We start from the raw sequence: 17,708 nt of genomic DNA, 5'->3' as shown, positions 1-17,708 counted from the left end.
AAACCACTAACTGAAGTAAACGTGTTAAAACATTCTCTATATTTAATTGACAAAATTATATTAGATTACAGAAAAGGTATTTTGGAAGAGTCAGTACATGTTCAGTAAAAAAAAAAAAAAAAAAGGAGATCTTCGAAGGGAGTCCATGGAGACAGATCTACACAACCCACATTTCAGGTCTTCCTTCCGCCACTGACCTGTAAAGGATGTTATAAACTACAATCTTCATAGGATCAGTTTACATCATTCAAACACAAAGCTTAACATTTTCCTATAGGGGAGCATGGGTAGGAGAGTTATTTTCCTCGCTCGTGCCCGTCACTTGTAAACACTACCATGGTGTGGAAGGGCGCTCTCCAAAACTTAAACAAATAAGGACCAGAAAAGAAGCTGCCTACAGAATGAGAGGAAGCTAGCCCAACACACCAGCCCATTGATATCAATGCCACAAAAGAGGGGGATAACAAAACAGTGTCCACACTTTCGAAAGGCAGTCCCAAACTTTCTTAGGGCATTGTGGCGACTAAACCGGACATTTTGGATCCAGTGAGTGTCTCTGAGCCAGCGGTCTGGGGGAAGTTGCACTGGCAGCCATCTTGAAACAGTGGTTCACCATTGAGTCTGTCCAAAGAAATCAAAACATAACAAAGCTAACTATTTCACACACAAGGAACACTATTCTCCAACAGCAGTGGGTTGTCTGGTAGATGTTTATTTTCCCTTTATTCTCCAGCGGGGTGGCTTGCCAAGAAGAAGGTGATAATAGACAGAGAAATGCTGCAGCAGTGCCAAAGCCATAGACTACACTTCCCAGAGAGCCAATGTGCATCATGTGATTCAGGACCACCCCCTCTGAGGAGAAGAGGGCTGCACACCCTTCATACCCAGAAAAACATTCTTCAACGACCCTTACAGAGAGAGAGATACTCGGAAGGGGGAGAAATACTCAGAGAGATACTCAGAGAGAGAGAGAGAGGGCGAGAAAAAGAGACAGACTGCTTGTTCGAGAGGCTTGGCGCGGCAGAAAGTTAATCTTCATCGTCGTTCTCATCGTAGTCGTCCTCCTCGTCATCATCCCCCATGTACGACACAGGGGTCTCAACACGGGAGCTGCTGTAGTGAGAGTCATTAGAGCTGGAGGCCAGGGGACCATCTGCACCGCTGTCACTACAGAGAGAGATACAGAGGGGGAAGAAGAGAGTAGTAGAGTTAGTAGGGATGTGCATCTTCCCCTTTCAGGACAATTCTATACCTACAGTGGCTTCGGAAAGTATTCAGACCCCTTGACTATTTCTGAATTTTGTTAGGTTACAGCCTTATTCTAAAATTGATTAAATGTTTCCCCCCCCCCCCCTCATCAATCTACACACAATACCCCATAACGTCAAAGTAAAAACAGGCTTACAAATTTTTGCTAATTTATAATTAAAATAAATAACTGAAATATTACATTTACATAAGTATTCAGACCCTTGACTCAGTACTTTGTTGAAGCACCTTTGGCAGCGATTGCAGCCTCAAGGATTCTTGGGTATGACACTGCAAGCTTGGCACACCTGCATTTGATAAGTTTCTCATATTCCTCTTTGTGGATCCTCTCAAGCCCTGTCAGGTTAGACGGGGAGCGTTGTTGCACAGCTATTTTCAGGTCTCTCCAGAGATGTTCGATCAGGTTCAAGTCCGGGCTCTGGCTGGGCCACTCACGGAAAATCAGAAACTTGTCCCAAAGCCACTGCAGCGTTGTCTTGGCTGTGTGCTTAGGGTCATTGTCCTTTTGGAAGGTGAAACTTCGCCCCAGTCTGAGACCCAGAGCGCTCTGGAGCAGGTTTTCATCAAGGATCTCTCTGTACTTTGCTCTGTTCATCTTTGCTTCGATCCTGACTAGTCTCCCAGTCCCTGCCGCTGAAAAACATCCCCACAGCATGATGCTTGCCACCACCATGCATCACAGGCTGGGATAGTGCTAGGTTTTCGACAGAAATTATGCTTGGCATTCAGGCCAAAGAGTTCAATCTTGGTTTCATCAGACCAGAGAATCTGGTTTCTCATGGTTTGAGTCTAAGTGCATTTTGGAAAATGCCAAGCGGGCTACATGATGAACAGAGGAGTGGCTTCCGTCTGGCCACTCTAGAATAAAGGCCTGATTGGTGGAGTGCTGCAGAGCTGGCGGTCATTCTGGAAGGTTCTCCCATCTCCACAGAGAAAGTCTGTCAGAGTGACCATCGGGTTCTTGGTCACCTCCCTGACCAAGGTCGTTCTCCCCCGATTGCTCAGTTTTGCCGGATGGCCAATTCTATGAAGACTCTTGGTGCTTCCAAACTTCTTCCATTTTAGAATGATGGAGGCCACTGTGTTCTTGGGGACATTCAATGCTGCAGACATTTTTTGCTACCTTTCCTCAGATCTGTGCCTTAAAAATCCTGTCTCTGAGCTCTACGGACAATTCCTTCAACCTCATGTCAACTGTGGGACGTTATATAGACAGGTGTGTACCTTTCCAAATCATGTCCAATCAATTGAATTTACCACAAGTGGACTCCAATGAAGTTGTAGAAACATCTCAATGACCAATGGAAACAGGATACACCTGAGCTCAATTTAGTCTCATAGCAAAGTGTCTGAATACTTATGTAAATGAGGTATTTCTGTTTTGTATTTTTAATACATTTGCAAAAATGTCTAAAAACCTGTTTTTGCTTTGTCATTATGGGCTATCGTGTGTAGATTACAGAGATGTTTTTATTTTATTTTATTTATTTTAGATACAGGCTGTAATGTAACAAAATGTGGAAAAAGTCAAGGGGTCTGAATACTTTCCGAAGGCACTATATCTAGATACATGGGCTCCGATACCATACAGGAACTAAACGTTTTAGTTTGATTAGAGAACGAATCGCACCAACATTTGCAGCATAAACACATTCATTTTCCAATCGAAATGAAAATCTGCTGCTGATGAAGCTCGTGAGCTGGGCCTCTGAGCTGGATCTGTCTGAGCCGACTACTATGGTGTACGTACTATGTAGGCACCTGAGCTGAGCCATAAGGGAGACTAAGCATCTACCACTCACTACCACTATCGGATTAGGTGGGGCAATGTAGCCCATTTTGTGTCCACACTCTGGTTCTGAAATCACCATCACCCACTAATTAACTTGTCATTTTTGCAGATTGTGTTTAAGCTAGTAACGTATCAATATTTATTATTTACAAAATAGTTATGACATAGCCAATGAATATTTGGATTTCCCACCCTCCCATCTCAAAATAAAATGGTTTGGACATTTTTAGAGAGTGGTGATCTCTTCTCCTCTCGCTTCAGCCATGCAGTGTGCCTCGCAAGTGATTGCTGTCCTCGTTATGAAATTATCAACTTAACCCTGTATATCTGAAAAACAACCAAAACTATTGCTGATGGTGAACCTGAACAATCAAAATAAAATCTATTGTAAGCCCCTTTCAACAGGTATAGCCAGATGACTTGTCTCCAGGTAGATTACTTTTTATTTCTGGTAAAACACAATTTTCAACAGCGCATAGATAACAATCAACTAATTACACAGGTTGTCACTCAACTAATAAAGCCTAATATCACGCAAGTCATTTTAGCATTTGAATGCTTAAGCTGCTGCGCAATGTGCAAGATCAGGAACAGGCCGTTTACCTCCCGTTGGTCAGTGTGCAAAGCTGGGCACAGTGCGCAGTTTGACTAGCCTACCAATATTCCCTGAGGTTGTTCAGCATGCAAAATGTCTTGTAGATCAATGACTGTCAACACAGTTACATGCAGTTCGACACTGAAGGAGAGGAAGCATCAGTTGTCACAAGAGATTATGTATTTTTGGAAGGAAGAATGTAATATGAGCTAAACAAATGTGTGAACTGCTGATTCGTAACGTTTGTATCGATATTCTGACCGCTACATTTGGATCGGGTTGGGGTCCACGGACTGATGCACTTGTATCTTAAACATTTGAATCGGGGACCGATGCGTATTGGTGAATTGTTACATCCCTAAGAGTTACCATATATTTCTATGTGAAAGTGCCGATGGCAAGCCTGACTAAGAGGAGAGAGTCTCACCTGCCCTGGCCGTGATGGCGCCGCCCGTTGGTGGAGGATCCTCCAGTGATGTAGACGTTACTGATGGGACCCTGGGCCATTTCTATGTGACAGACAGTAGGACACACATTCACATATAGACATTAGAGAGAACCACACAGGCCCTTGTTTCTCATAGCCAATGTACCCCAAATTATCAACGTTTTACAATGCCCAATTCATTCATTTACTTTAATAGAGATTGTGTGTAGCTTGATGACTCAAGCTATGACAGATGATTTGGGCATGAAGTTTAAGCATGCGCTATGACCCCTGATCCCTATGACCACTGACCTGTGACGTAGGGCTCCAGGGCTTTGGGCACCAGGCTGCGTGCCACCTTCAGGTCCTCCGGGGAACATTTGCCCACCTCCAGGCCACAGGCCATGCCCATGCGCTTCAGCACCTCAATATCGTCGTGGATCTCAAACATGTTGTCGAAGTTAAACAGGTACTCAAACCTGAACACAGCAGAATGGGAGAGGAAGAAATGAAGACTATAATAGTATGGTTAGAACAGGAATGAATTAAAAACTTTCAACCATGAAAAACTCAATCGGTGTGTTGCCATGGCCTCGATGTTGGACAAAATAAAATGTCTTTACATTACTTAAATTGATGATCAATTTACACTGGCATACACCAACACACACATAGTCACTCACTTGTCATTTGAGATGCTGCAGTCGATGACTGTCTTCTTGCTGGTGTTGATGATGATGAAGGGGAGGTGGATGAGAGAGTTGGGGGGCGGAGGTCTGTTGGCCTGCTGTTCCGTCTGTCTGTTCCGCTGCACCAGGTTCTTAAAGGCTATTTGCTGTAGGAGAGAAACAACATGGAGAGAACGTTAGAATAAGGTTAAGTCAACCCGTGGTCTTGTATTTTATGCTTCCCTTAAACATTGATTGTATTGTTGTCTATGAGGCAGGCTTGTCCTATGATCACCTGTAATATGAGCTCTTGGAGTTGTGACTGCTTCTGCTTGATTCTCTCCAGTCGCCTTTGTCTCTCCACCTACAAAGGAACAACGCAGACAGGGTGTCCGAGCATAAGAGAAAAGGGGGAGTGAGGAGAGTTCATAGATGGCCAGGTGTGTGTGTGTGTGTGTGTGTGTGTGTGTGTGTGTGTGTGTGTGTGTGTGTGTGTGTGTGTGTGTGTGTGTGTGTGTGTGCGCGCGCATAGACTTACCTCTAGGTTCTGGCACTCCTGGGCTGAGTTGGTAGGCAGACCAATCCACTTGATCTCTTTCTTCTCTTTAGAGATGATGTTCATGGCCATGAGCACGTTGAGCGCGTCGTACACACGCCGTCGGATGTTCTTCTGGTCATACACATGCTACAAGGAGAGGGGGAAGAGGTTCATCTCTTTGATTCCTGTGTGTGCAGAGAGCTTACAGTGGATTTGTGAGGTGATTTCGTAAGAAAACCAGTGCCCTAAAGCCTAATTTACAACTTCCGTGCAGTCTACCTCCCGGAATGTCCGCACATGGATTTCAAAATCGCAGCAGAAGTTTTCAAGGAGGTGAATGTGGACGCAAAACCCTATGTGGACGAGAGAGGACGTTTGATGTCCAAACACTGAAGCGGTAGTAGCGCAAGTAAATTAGGCTCGAGGAAGACCATGTCAGAGAATCTTTATTTCCTAAACAGGTTTGTTGTGTCTGTGATATTGTGACGTCATAAAGAGGTTTGTTTTGTCTGAGCGATGTCACAATGATGTGTTATGTTTGAGAGAAAGTGATAGTAAAGTTCTGTCAGAAAGAGGGTTGTCATAATGAGGAGTTCTGTAAGAGAGAGTGATGCCATAATGAGGTGTTCTGTCATGTTGGCTATATTTGCTTGCTATCTATAGTGGAGATGACAGTAGTCCGACTGACAACTTTACCAGGATGAGGACTTGCCAATGTAAAGCTCTTTCCAAAAGCCTAATCTCTGATGAAGCAAGCTAAATGACACGTTGTTTGCTTAGCTACAATGCCAAATGGATAGGCTACCCTTACATATCTGAAAACATATAAACAACTGATGTTTACTGATCATAAAAAGCATGCAGTTACTTGCTGTATAACTGATGTTAAAGATAAATGCAGAATAACCAGAAATGTGTAGTTCAGACTATGCTTTTCAAATCAAATCGTATTAGTCACATGCGCCGAATACAACAGGTGTAGACCTTACAGTGAAATACTTACTTACGAGCCGCTAAACAACAACGCAATTAAAAAAAATATGGATAGTAATAAATAAAAGTAACAAGTAATTAAAGGAGCAGCAGTAAAACAACAATAGCGAGACTATATACAGGGCGGTACTGGTACAGAGTCAATTGCGTGGGGGCACCGATTAGTTGAGGTAATATGTACATGTAGGTAGAGTCACTAAAGTGACTATGCATAGATGATAACAGAGAGCAGCAGCGGTGCAAAAGAGGGGGAGAGGGCAATGCAAATAGTCTGGGTAGCCATCTGATTAGATGTTCAGGAGTCTTATGGCTTGGGGGCAGAAGCTGTTCAGAAGCCTCTTGGACCAAGACTTGGCGCTCCGGTACAGTCTTTGACTTGGGTGGCTGGAGTCTTTGACAATTTTTACGGCCTTCCTCTGACACCGCCTGGAATAGAGGTCCTGGACAGCAGGAAGCTTGTCCCCAGTGATGTACTGGGCCGTTCGCACTACCCTCTGTAGTGCCTTGTGGTCGGAGGCCGACCTGGCAGTTGCCATACCAGGCAATGATGCAACCAGTCAGGATGCTCTCGATGGTGCAGATGTAGAAACTTTTGAGGATCTGAGGACTCATGCCAAATATTTTCAGTCTCCTGAGGGGGAATAGGTTTTGTCGTGTCCTCTTCACGACTGTCTTGGTGTGCTTGGAACAGGTTAGTTTGTTGGTGATGTGGACACCAAGGAACTTGGTGCTCTCAACCTGCTCCACTGCAGCCCCGTCGATGAGAATGGGGGCATGCTCGGTCCTCTTTTTCCTGTAGTCCACAATCATCTCGTTGATCACGTTGAGGGAGAGGTTGTTGTCCTGGCACCACACGGCCAGGTCTCTGACCTCCTCCCTATAGGCTGTCTAGTCGTTGTCGGTGATCAACCCTACCACTGTTGTGTCATCGACTAACTTAATGATGGTGTTGGAGTCGTCCCTGGCCGTGCAGTCACGAGTGAACAGGGAATACAGGAGGGGACTGAGCACGCACCTCTGAGGGGCCCCTGTGTTGAGGATCAGCGTGGCGGATGTGTTGTTACCTACCCTTACCACCTGGGGGTGGCCCATCAGGAAGTCCAGAATCCAGTGAATCTGTTGGGGCAATATGCAAATTTGAGTGGGTCTAGGGTTTCTGGGATAATGGTGTTGATGTGAGCCATGACCAGCCTTTCAAAGCCCTTCATGGCTACAGAAGTGAGTGCTATGGGTCGGTAGTCATTTAGGCAGGTTACCTTAGTGTTCTTGGGCACAGGCACTATGGTGGTCTGCTTAAAACATGTTGATATTACTGACTCGGACAGGGAGAGGTTGAAAATGTCAGTGAAGACACTTGCCAGCTGGTCAGCGCATGCTCGCAGTACACGTCCTGGTAATCCGTCTGGCCTTGTGAATGTTGACCTGTTTAAAAGTCTTACTCACATCGGCTGCGGAGAGCGTGATCACAGTCTCCCGGAACAGCTGGTGCTCTCATGCATGTTTCAGTATTATTTGCCTAGAAGCAAGCATAGAAGTAGTTTAACTTGTCTGGTAGGCTCGTGTCACTGGGAAGCTCTCGGCTGTGCTTCCCTTTGTAGTCCGTAATGGTTTGCAAGCCCTGCCACATCCGATGAGCATCAGAGCCGGTGTAGTACAATTCGATCGTAGTCCTGTATTGACGCTTTGCCTGTTTGTTGGTTCGTCAGAGGGCATAGCGGGTTAGAGTTCCGCACCTTGAAAGCGACAGCTCTAGCCTTTAGCTCAGTGCACATGTTGCCTGTAATCCATGGCTTCTGGTTGTAGTATGTACGTACGGTCACTTTGGGGACGACGTCATTGATGCACTTATTGATGAAGCCAATGACTGATGTGGTGTACTCCTCAATGCCATCGGAGGAATCCCGGAACATATTCCAGTCTGTGCTAGCAAAACAGTCCTGTAGCTTAGCATCTGCTTTATCTGACCACGTTTTTATTGATAGATATATTCAATAGATGATATTAAAACCAAATAGTTATTACATTTATTTAACAATCCCTTGAAAATGGCACGTAGTTGTCAATGGTTTTAATAGAGCTAGGGATCTTCTTGTCCCCCAGCAGCAAAATCGAACACTCTGCCCCGTATTGTCACGTTTTATTGGTGAGGACCTATTCAGTCCGACAGAATGTGCGATGTCATAATGGAGAATTCTACCTGAGAAAAAGGGATGTCATAAATACCTCCCCTGCATGCTCTGAGGTATAGCCCTATGCAGTGTGTGCATACAGCTTCAGAACTCACTGAGTCGTTGGGGGAGATGTGGTTGTCTGCAGCGCTGAACTCCGCCACCAGCTCGTCTGCCACCTCGTTGTAGGTGGTCACACCTTTCTTCTGCACCTTCTCACACACCTTCATGGAGAAATGTCTCAGGCCCTTGCCATTCTTCTCCCCCTTCTTACCACGCTTCCTGTGGACAAAGAAGTGATCAAACAGCTGTTTACTTCTAGATTCCAATGGTATATTGCACACAGGCACACATAATACCTAAACATCTAAAACCAGCTAGGTGCTCAAATAGCTTCTCTATCAATGAACAGAGAGGAGGGGGTGCCTCATAAGTGACCTGCCAGGATGTGGGATACAATTTTCTTTTGGGGGGTTAGTGACTCACCCCGAGGACCATGGCGACGCGTCGGCCGGCTGGCTCTGTGTGAGGAACTGGGAGTTGGGTGTTTGAGGGCTGTTCACAAGTATGGCACTGGAAACACTGGGCCTCTGGGGCGTACCAATCACCTACAGGGAGCGGGGTGGTGGGAAGAGAGGGCCCAACCATTTTAGTTTTAGAGTAAAATAGAAAATCTTTATTATTCCCATAGAGCAACTTGCTTTGCACAAAGCAGTCAAAATGCAGTACATATACCTACAACAGAGCAATCTGAACTGATTCTCGACATCATGGCGTGACAAGTGTGTCTCCCTCAAGACCAGCAGGAAAGATGGAAAGAGCATTATGCAGCTGACTCATAATGTACCAAGTGCCTGTGGTGGAGTGAACCTACTCTGGGGTGATAAGGTGAAGAGAACTTCCTGCTTATAGTTGTTATGGGAGGCAGGCCAGTTAGGTGATGTATTCCACTGTCTACGGGCTGGTCATCGGGTGAAGCATAAGCTGTTCCCCATTATACATTATATATATATATATTACCATGTATGTAATGGGATGATGGGAGTAATCCTGCTGACTGCAGAGGTTGATCAGCTTAGGCTCACCCCCCGGTCACGTCACAATGATAATGGACGGGGCTTAGAGACCATGGATTCTGTGTGTGGTTAAAACTGTGTAGAGGTTTCAGCAAGTGTATTTAAGTGGTGAGCTTGCAGTTAAGAAGGTTGTGCTTGCAATGTCTGAAAGCAAATAACAACCTGCACTCTACCACTGTGTCAAAATAAAATCCTTTGTCATCAAGTCTGTGGTTGAGATATTTCTGTGGTAGACGCAATAGGGGGCCTGGGAAACGGACACACTCACCATGTGTGGAGCAATGTTGACATTGGAGGGCCCCAGGGTTTTAGGCAGCAGTTGTTTGGCCATGGGGATTGACACAGGATGGACAGCAACCAGAGACAGGACACCTGAGAGGGGACAGAGTCAACACTAGGCTTACCTGGAACCACTGTCCACAAAATGGCTGCCTCTTTTCATATCCAGTTCTCAGATAGATGGCTTCAGGGGACAGGAGGCCCTATAGGATGCAAGCTTACTGACCCAAAGGAAATTCTGAGTGTACCCAGAATCTATAGAATACCTGTCTGATAATGGAGCCCATGATTAGATGAGCAGAATGTTTTCAAAGGAGTAAAACGAGATGAGCTACATCTGTGCAGTCTCATTGCCCCCTGCTGTTGAGTTGAGACATACCTGACAGAGACCGGTATTGAATGAAACAGATCTGGAACACAACACACTGTTTTGCTCACCTTTACTGGGACTCCGATTCTGGTCAATGAAAACCTTCAGTTCTCCATTGGTTTCCATCAGACCAACCTGTGGGAAAGACACCATCATCAACATCTATTCCAGTAAAATCTCAACAGCTGGTCTCTGTATTGAATCAGGACCAGCATGGAAAAACACTGCACCTGGTTGTCTCTGATCAGACTCACATCTTTGGCCATTATCCTCCTCTGATAAGTCACCAATTACTATCCTGAAACAGAAAGCAACCATGATAGAGCCAGATGTCTAATGAAATGGTCCACTCACACAGTGTGGTGAAGAAGGTGCAACAGTGCATCTTCAACCTCAGGAGCCTGAAGGAATTTGGCTTGTCACCTAAAATCCTCACAAACTTTTACAGATGCACAAATTTTTTTTTTTTTTTTTTTTTACATTTTTATCCCATTTTCTCCCCAATTTTCGTGGTATCCAATCGCTAGTAATTACTACCTTGTCTCATCGCTACAACTCCCGTACGGGCTCGGGAGAGACGAAGGTCGAAAGCCATGCGTCCTCCGAAGCACAACCCAACCAGCCGTACTGCTTCTTAACACAGCGCGCCTCCAACCCGGAAGCCAGCCGCACCAATGTGTCGGAGGAAACACCGTGTACCTGGCCCCCTTGGCTGGCGCGCACTGCGCCCGGCCCGCCACAGGAGTCGCTGGAGCGCGATGAGACAAGGATATCCCTACCGGCCAAACCCTCCCTACCCCAGACGACGCTATGCCAATTGTGCGTCGCCCCACGGACCTCCCGGTCGCGGCCGGCTGCGACAGAGCCTGGGCGCGAACCCAGAGACTCTGGTGGCGCAGTTAGCACTGCGATGCAGTGCCCTAGACCACTGCGCCACCCGGGAGGCCCTACAGATGCACAATTGAGAGAATCCTGTCGGGCTGTAATCACCGCCTGGTACGGCAACTGCACCGCCCTTAACCACAAGGCTCTCCAGAGGGTGGTGCGGTCAGAACAATGCATCACTGGGACCAAACTACCTGCCCTCCAGGACACCTACAGCACCCGATGCCACAGGAAGGCCAAAAAGTTAATCAAGGACAACAACCACCCGAGCCACTGACTGTTCACCCCGCTACCACCCAAAAGGCGAGGTCAGTACAGGTGCAGCAAAGCTGGGACTGAGACTGAAAAACAGCCATCACTAACACAGAGAGGCTGCTGCCTACTTACAGACTCAAATCATTGCCCACTTTAATAAATGGATCACTAGTCACATTAAATAATGCGACTTTAATAATGTTTACATATCTTACATTACTCATCTCATATGTATATACTGTATCTCATATGTATATACTATTTTATACCATCTTGCCTATGCCGCTCGGTCATCACTCATCCATATGTACATATTCTTATTCCATCCCTTATTAGGTAGTTGTGGAATTTTTAGATCACTTGATAGATATTACTGCACTGTCAGAACTATAAGATCAAACATATGTGGCCAATAAAATGTGAATTTGATTTTGTTAGAGCTCTGGATTTGTAGTTGTCTGGGTGTATAGAAGTATACACTGCTGGAAAACGAATTTAAATTGGGGTTAACCTGCTTAAAATCACTTCAGGGTGGCATTGGATAAAGTAGACTGGCTTAGGTATGGAGAGCAAAAAAAGAAAATCGTGATTTGCATTAAAAAAAACATTCAATCACTCCCGTGTGTGACAGTTGTATAGGCCTATGGGTGTTATGGGACAGTTCACAATCCCTGATAAAACTATTTTCTTCACACAGGCAAACTATTGCACATTTATACGAACTGCATAATATACATTAAATGTTTGCAAAGGTAGGCAGCAGATTGTGTTATTGATCAAGAAGCAAAGCCTGCCTGTTTATAAGCAGCATAGCTATTGCACAAAAGCACCACTAGCTGGCTACAGCCTCGCTATTGCCAGAACAAAAACATTACTAGTCGACTAAATTATCTTTGCAGGTCAACTTCGATTGCATATTCCAAAGTGTTGAGACTGGTCAGCTGTGATGAGTATCAGACATTCATGTTTTAGTATTTATGATATCTTATCATAACTTTCATAATTTCATCAAACTGTAAGGCCTAACGTTAGTAGGTGTTGACCACGTCCTAGACGCGAGATTCCCCACGAAGTTTACAAGCAGAGCAGAAATTGCTAGCCAGCTAACGTTTCAACAATAAAAGGTGCCTGGATGGCTGATTACTTGTTGTAATGAGAATTTGTTTCCATTTAACATTCTGCGATGACTAGCTAGCTCGCACAAGGGACTAACTGATGCTAGCAATCTACCTAACATTAGTGATATTACAGGCTAGCTAACATTAGCTAATTCATTGAGGCACGTTTTGAGACGATTCCGAGTGCAAAACGATTGTGTATAAGAAAACTGATCCAATTTGATATTTTGTGGTTATACTAATAAAAACTAACATGCATTTGCAAGCAGGAATGACCGAGCAATTAAAAGGTTTAACTTGAAGTGCACTTACAAGTGCACTCTTTTCTTCTGCTTCTTCGGCGGCTGTTTTTGTTGGCATCGAGGACAGAGGAAGAGGAGGTCTAAATCCCTATCGCCAAACAGGAAACAAAACTAGACGCCAAATTATCGTGATTCTGAAATAATAGCTAGCTAATACATTTAGGTTTCTAAACAACCCAATAATCCACGCATCAGACAGATATATTTTTATTGGGGAGCATACATGGACCTTTAGGAATTACAGTTAGTCCGCTTTCTGGTCAATCATGTATCAATCTCAAAATGGATGCTTTTCAAAGTAACCTCGCTAGTCACCTAGCTTGCTAATAACTACGAATAATATTACTCGCGCTTGAATGCCACGGGCGATTAAATAAAAAATAAATGTATAGCTAGTTATAATAAAGCTAAAATAAAACGTGCAATTAATAAGTGGTCGAAAGCGAAGACTGTAAGAGTAAGCGTAGCTAGCGCAAACCACTGCCTGAGGCTATTATAACGGTAACGTTATTTAGAGAATATATCCGCAAACATAACTAGTATAAAACGGCATAAATGTTAGCTGCTACGTTTGCAATTATTAACACCAACATGCGAGCGAAACATACAGCTTTGCTAGTTACAAGAGCACGACTAATATTTTGATCAGTTGATGGATAAATTAGCCAACGCTAGCGAGTTGGCATAAACAACGGGAAGTAGCTACAGTAGAGGCATGCTAGACAACTCGGTCAATGTACTAGTTAGCAAATGGTTAGCTTACTTGCTAACATAACAAGCTACCTCCAACTTTTAAAGCAGGTAGGCAATTCTTTCGATAGCTAGATAGACAAATCCTCATTTCGAATGTCACGTTAATAAATATCCCCTTTCAATCGACAACGACCAAAGTCTATTGACTTTGTTAGCAGTAAACTCGAAATTCCTCTTAAGCAGTTTACCATCCTTTCTCTCAAACCAATCTTGGCGGTGTCTAATATCTGATGTTTCGGATTGGATAGTTTTAACATGACGCAAGCAATCCGTGCTACTAAAGCCACGCCTTCAGTGCTTTCTGATTGCTTGGTGTGCCAGGACCTATTTTCATTGAGTTGGCCAAAGCTTTTAATACGGTAGACCTAGGGTTGTACATTTTGGGGAATATTCAGAGGTGGAAACTGTCCGTGGGAATTAACCGGAATATATAGGAATTAACGGAAATATATGCAAATTAATATGAATACCATTTAAATGTAGATGTTTTTTGCATTAGATATATTTACCATATCATATGGAGACAGAAACATAAACCTTTTACCTTATCATAACTTGACATAATTTCAAATTGTTAAATCCTTCCAATAGAAAAAAATAAAAATACGATTTAGTTACGAATTGAACTTTAATTAAATGAGTTGACTCACATGGGATGATTTCACTGAACAACAAAAGAAAGGGAATGTTGAATGACCCCCAATGATCCATCACATCTCCCAAAAATGTTTTCAACACACATTTGTAAAATTATAGTCTAGAAACTAAAGCTTTGGTTGTCTTCCTCTCAGGCTTCCATGTCTTCTCCCTGGACCTCCTCAATGTCCACCTCTTGAACATCAGACTGAGGCCTCATCTTCACTGTCACTTTCCAACCTTGTTGAGGATGGCTAGTTGTCAGGCTCAAAAAGCCTCAAATTTGCCCGGATGGTCCCCAATTTTTCAACCCTTGTATTGGTAAGCCAGTTGCGTGCTTTGGAGTGTGTGTTCCCAAACAAGGACCAGTTGTGCTCAGAGGCGGCTGATGTTGGTGGGATTTGGAGAATGATGGAGGCAACAGGGGAAAGAGCCTCAGATCCACAAAGTCCCTTCCACCAGGTGGCTGATGAGATATGTTGGCACGATTCCCATATGACATCTCCATCCCAAAGCCCTTGCTTGGAAGTGTACTTTGCCAGACTGCCAAGAACCTTGCCCTCATCCAGGCCAAGGTGGCGAGACACGGTAGTGATAACACAATAGGCCTTGTTGATCTCTGCACCAGACAGAATGCTCTTGCCAGCATACTTGGGGTCCAACGTGTACGCTGCAGCGTGTATGGGCTTCAGGCATAAGTCTTCACGCTTTTTGATGTATTTCAGAACTGCAGTTTCCTCTGCTTGGAGCAACAGTGAAGTGAGCAGGGCAGTACGGATTTCTTCTCTTACATCTGCAAGCAGAGACTGAACCTCAGACAGGATGGCATTGTCTCCCTCAATACGTGCAATGGCTGCTGCTATAGGTTTCAGGCTGCTTTCCACTCTCTCCCAAAATACATCACCCAGGATGATCCTCCTGATGGCCCTGTCCACATGGCCATTTCTTGGAGAGACTCCTTCCCCTCCAGGAGACTGTCAAACATGCTGACAACACCACCCCAACAGGTGTTGCTAGGCAGCTTCAATGTGGTGCTCTTATTCTTCTCACTTTGCTTGGTGAGGTAGATTGCTGCTATAACTTGATGACCCTTCACAAACCTAACCATTTCCTTGGCTCTCTCGTAGAGTGTATCCATTGTTTTCAGTGCCATGATGTCATTGAGGAGCAGATTCAAGGCATGATCAGCACAACCAATGGGTGTGATGTGAGGGTAGGACTCCTCCACTTTAGACCAAGCAGCCTTCATGTTTGCGGCATTGTCTGTCTCCAGTGCAAATACCTTCTGTGGTCCAAGGTCATTGATAACTGCCTTGAGCTCATCTGCAATGTAGAGATACTGGTTGAGGGGTGGAGATCATGTAGTTAATTATTCCTTGCCCACGAACATTCGAACACCCATCAGAGATGATTGCAATACAGTCTGCTTTCTCTATGATTTGCTTGACCTTCACTTGAACTATGTTGAACTCTGCATCCAGCAAATGAGTAGATAAAGCATGTCTGGTTGGATGGGTGTATGCTGGGCGAAGAACATTCAGAAATCTCTTCCAATACACATTGCCTGTGAGCATCAGAGGTGAACCAGTTGCATACACAGCTCGGGCAAGACATTCATCAGCATTTGTCTGACTACGTTCCTCCATTGAGTTAAAAAAACGTCTGATTCCAGGAGGACCATAAGCTGTTGCTATCTGATTCATAATTTTCACCTCGAATAGAAGTAGAGGTACTTTTGTCAGAGGTTGCTTGTTGTGAGCGAGCGCTGAGGGAACTTTATGTACTTGGCCAGATGATTCTGCATCTTTGTTGCATTCTTCACATATGATTTGGCACAGTATTTGCAAATGTACACAGCTTTTCCTTCTACATTAGCTGCAGTGAAATGTCTCCACACATCAGATAGTGCCCGTGGCATTTTCCTGTAAAGATTAGAAAGAAATTAGTACAAAAATATCCATGTACAGATAAATAGTTAAGCAGTTAGATTAAACAACTCCTTTGTAAGATAAATGTTTTTAAATGAAACATGTATAGAAACAGGTGAATTAACACTCCTCAGTTAGCAGGCTCAAGCAAGCTAAAACCCACACGGTAGCAAGAACTAACTAGCAGAAATTGTTAACAAGTTTGAAATTATTTAAACACACTTTGCTGTAGGCTACTATTTACTAGTTAACAAAAATCATGTATGTCATATAAAATATATTCACCACACCCAGTATTGTTTTCAAAACTTACCAGAAAGCATGTAGTCCTGGTCGTGTTGGGTGGATTATATAAAATAACAAAAATCAGGTCTTCAAGGGCTGCATTGTCTGCTGGCCAATTAATGACACAAATTGATAAATTAAATGCAAGACATGAATTAAAAGCAGGACTGTGGCATTGGGGGGCTGAGGGTGCTGGAGCACCCCCTGAAAAATCAGAATAGCATTTTTTTGTAATAAAATATATTTTAAAATACCTTTTAAAAAGTAGTCCACTGGGCCTTTACTAGTATTAGCGAACCGATATAGACGTCTGTAACATGGGCACAAATGTTCTGTATCTCTACTTTGGCAAAAAAATGTAGTTGTATAATTAAGAACAGTATCTTGCAGGATTCAATAGTTGGAATTGTAAGTTGTTGCCTTGTGACTTTTTCTATGATTGTCATTCTAATGGAATCCAGAAAATAACAAAACCCTGTCCTCAAACATTTACATCAAAAGGTGAAGAGTTATGGGCAAAGACACAAAACATCCACATCACATTAAATATTTTTCTTGATCAAATGACATGGAAAACAACCAGTTTTTGTGCAGTATTAATTTACCATCCTTACAAACCACTTAATGTACATGTACATTACTGTATTGTACATAGGCTGGTCATCTAGGTTTGTACCGGTAGACTTTCCATCACCATGAAGAAAAACAATGACCAATACAGTAACTGAGTACATGGAGACATCAAGTGGTTTGTGAGGATGTGATGTGGCTCAGTTGGTAGAGAATGGCGCTTGCAATGCTAGGGTTGTGGGTTGGATTCCCACGGGGGACCAGTACAAAAAAAGTATGAAAATGTATGCACTCACTATGGTAAAGTGCTCTGGATAAGAGTGTCTATGGAAAAGGAATGAATAGACCATTTCAGTGTTCACATAGAAATAAGTTGCACTTGCAAATTATTTCAAGAAACTGGAAAACATATCAAGCAATTACTTTTATATTCAGATTAACTGTTTTGTACAGAATTATCAGACTGAAGTTACAAATGCTGGTAAACACTCAAGTACATTTAGTTTTTTTTTTTAACACAAAAGTAGAGTACTGGGCCTTTACTAGTCCTGTATTAGCGGACCAATCTAGACATCTTTAGCGCGGGCAATTCTCCCCCCACACCCTAAAAATAAATGCGGCATCCCCACCCCCAAACTACTTTCTGCAGCTATGGACTGTGGCCCTCAAGGACTGTGAGTTGTGTACTTCTGCATTACATAATTTCAACACTCCAAAGACAAAACCACCAAGCAATACTAGGGGGCGGTGTGTGTCCGTTCGCATGTTGAGAGAGAGAGCGCAATCCATTCAGTATTAATA

At 43.8% G+C, this 17,708-nt stretch overlaps 1 protein-coding gene across 5 annotated transcripts; it reads right to left on the bottom strand.

The window, feature by feature from the left end:
* Window positions 1-24: 24 nt before the first annotated feature.
* On the bottom strand, window positions 25-13,760 carry LOC129820714 (transcription factor Dp-1-like). 5 transcript variants are annotated; one of them, XM_055877615.1, is made up of 12 exons: window positions 13,677-13,718; window positions 10,430-10,473; window positions 10,244-10,310; window positions 9,795-9,898; window positions 8,937-9,058; window positions 8,567-8,732; window positions 5,290-5,436; window positions 5,047-5,115; window positions 4,767-4,918; window positions 4,396-4,562; window positions 4,084-4,165; window positions 25-1,167 (listed from the first exon to the last, which is right to left on the bottom strand). In XM_055877615.1, the coding sequence occupies exons 2-12, from the start codon at window positions 10,439-10,441 to the stop codon at window positions 1,029-1,031; spliced, it is 1,227 nt and encodes a 408-aa protein (XP_055733590.1). In that variant the 5' UTR covers window positions 10,442-10,473; window positions 13,677-13,718; the 3' UTR covers window positions 25-1,028. The 5 variants fall into 5 exon arrangements, with proteins under 5 accessions (XP_055733590.1, XP_055733588.1, XP_055733589.1 ...); XM_055877613.1 differs by lacking the exon at window positions 13,677-13,718 and adding an exon at window positions 12,746-13,670 and having other exon boundaries at window positions 10,406-10,473; XM_055877614.1 differs by lacking the exon at window positions 13,677-13,718 and adding an exon at window positions 12,746-13,670.
* Between the last annotated feature and the right edge of the window lie 3,948 nt (window positions 13,761-17,708).

This window comes from Salvelinus fontinalis, chromosome 23, assembly GCF_029448725.1.
Source record: "Salvelinus fontinalis isolate EN_2023a chromosome 23, ASM2944872v1, whole genome shotgun sequence".
In the NCBI taxonomy this organism is placed as follows: domain Eukaryota; kingdom Metazoa; phylum Chordata; class Actinopteri; order Salmoniformes; family Salmonidae; genus Salvelinus; species Salvelinus fontinalis.
This window is presented reverse-complemented; position numbering and strand designations above follow the sequence as displayed.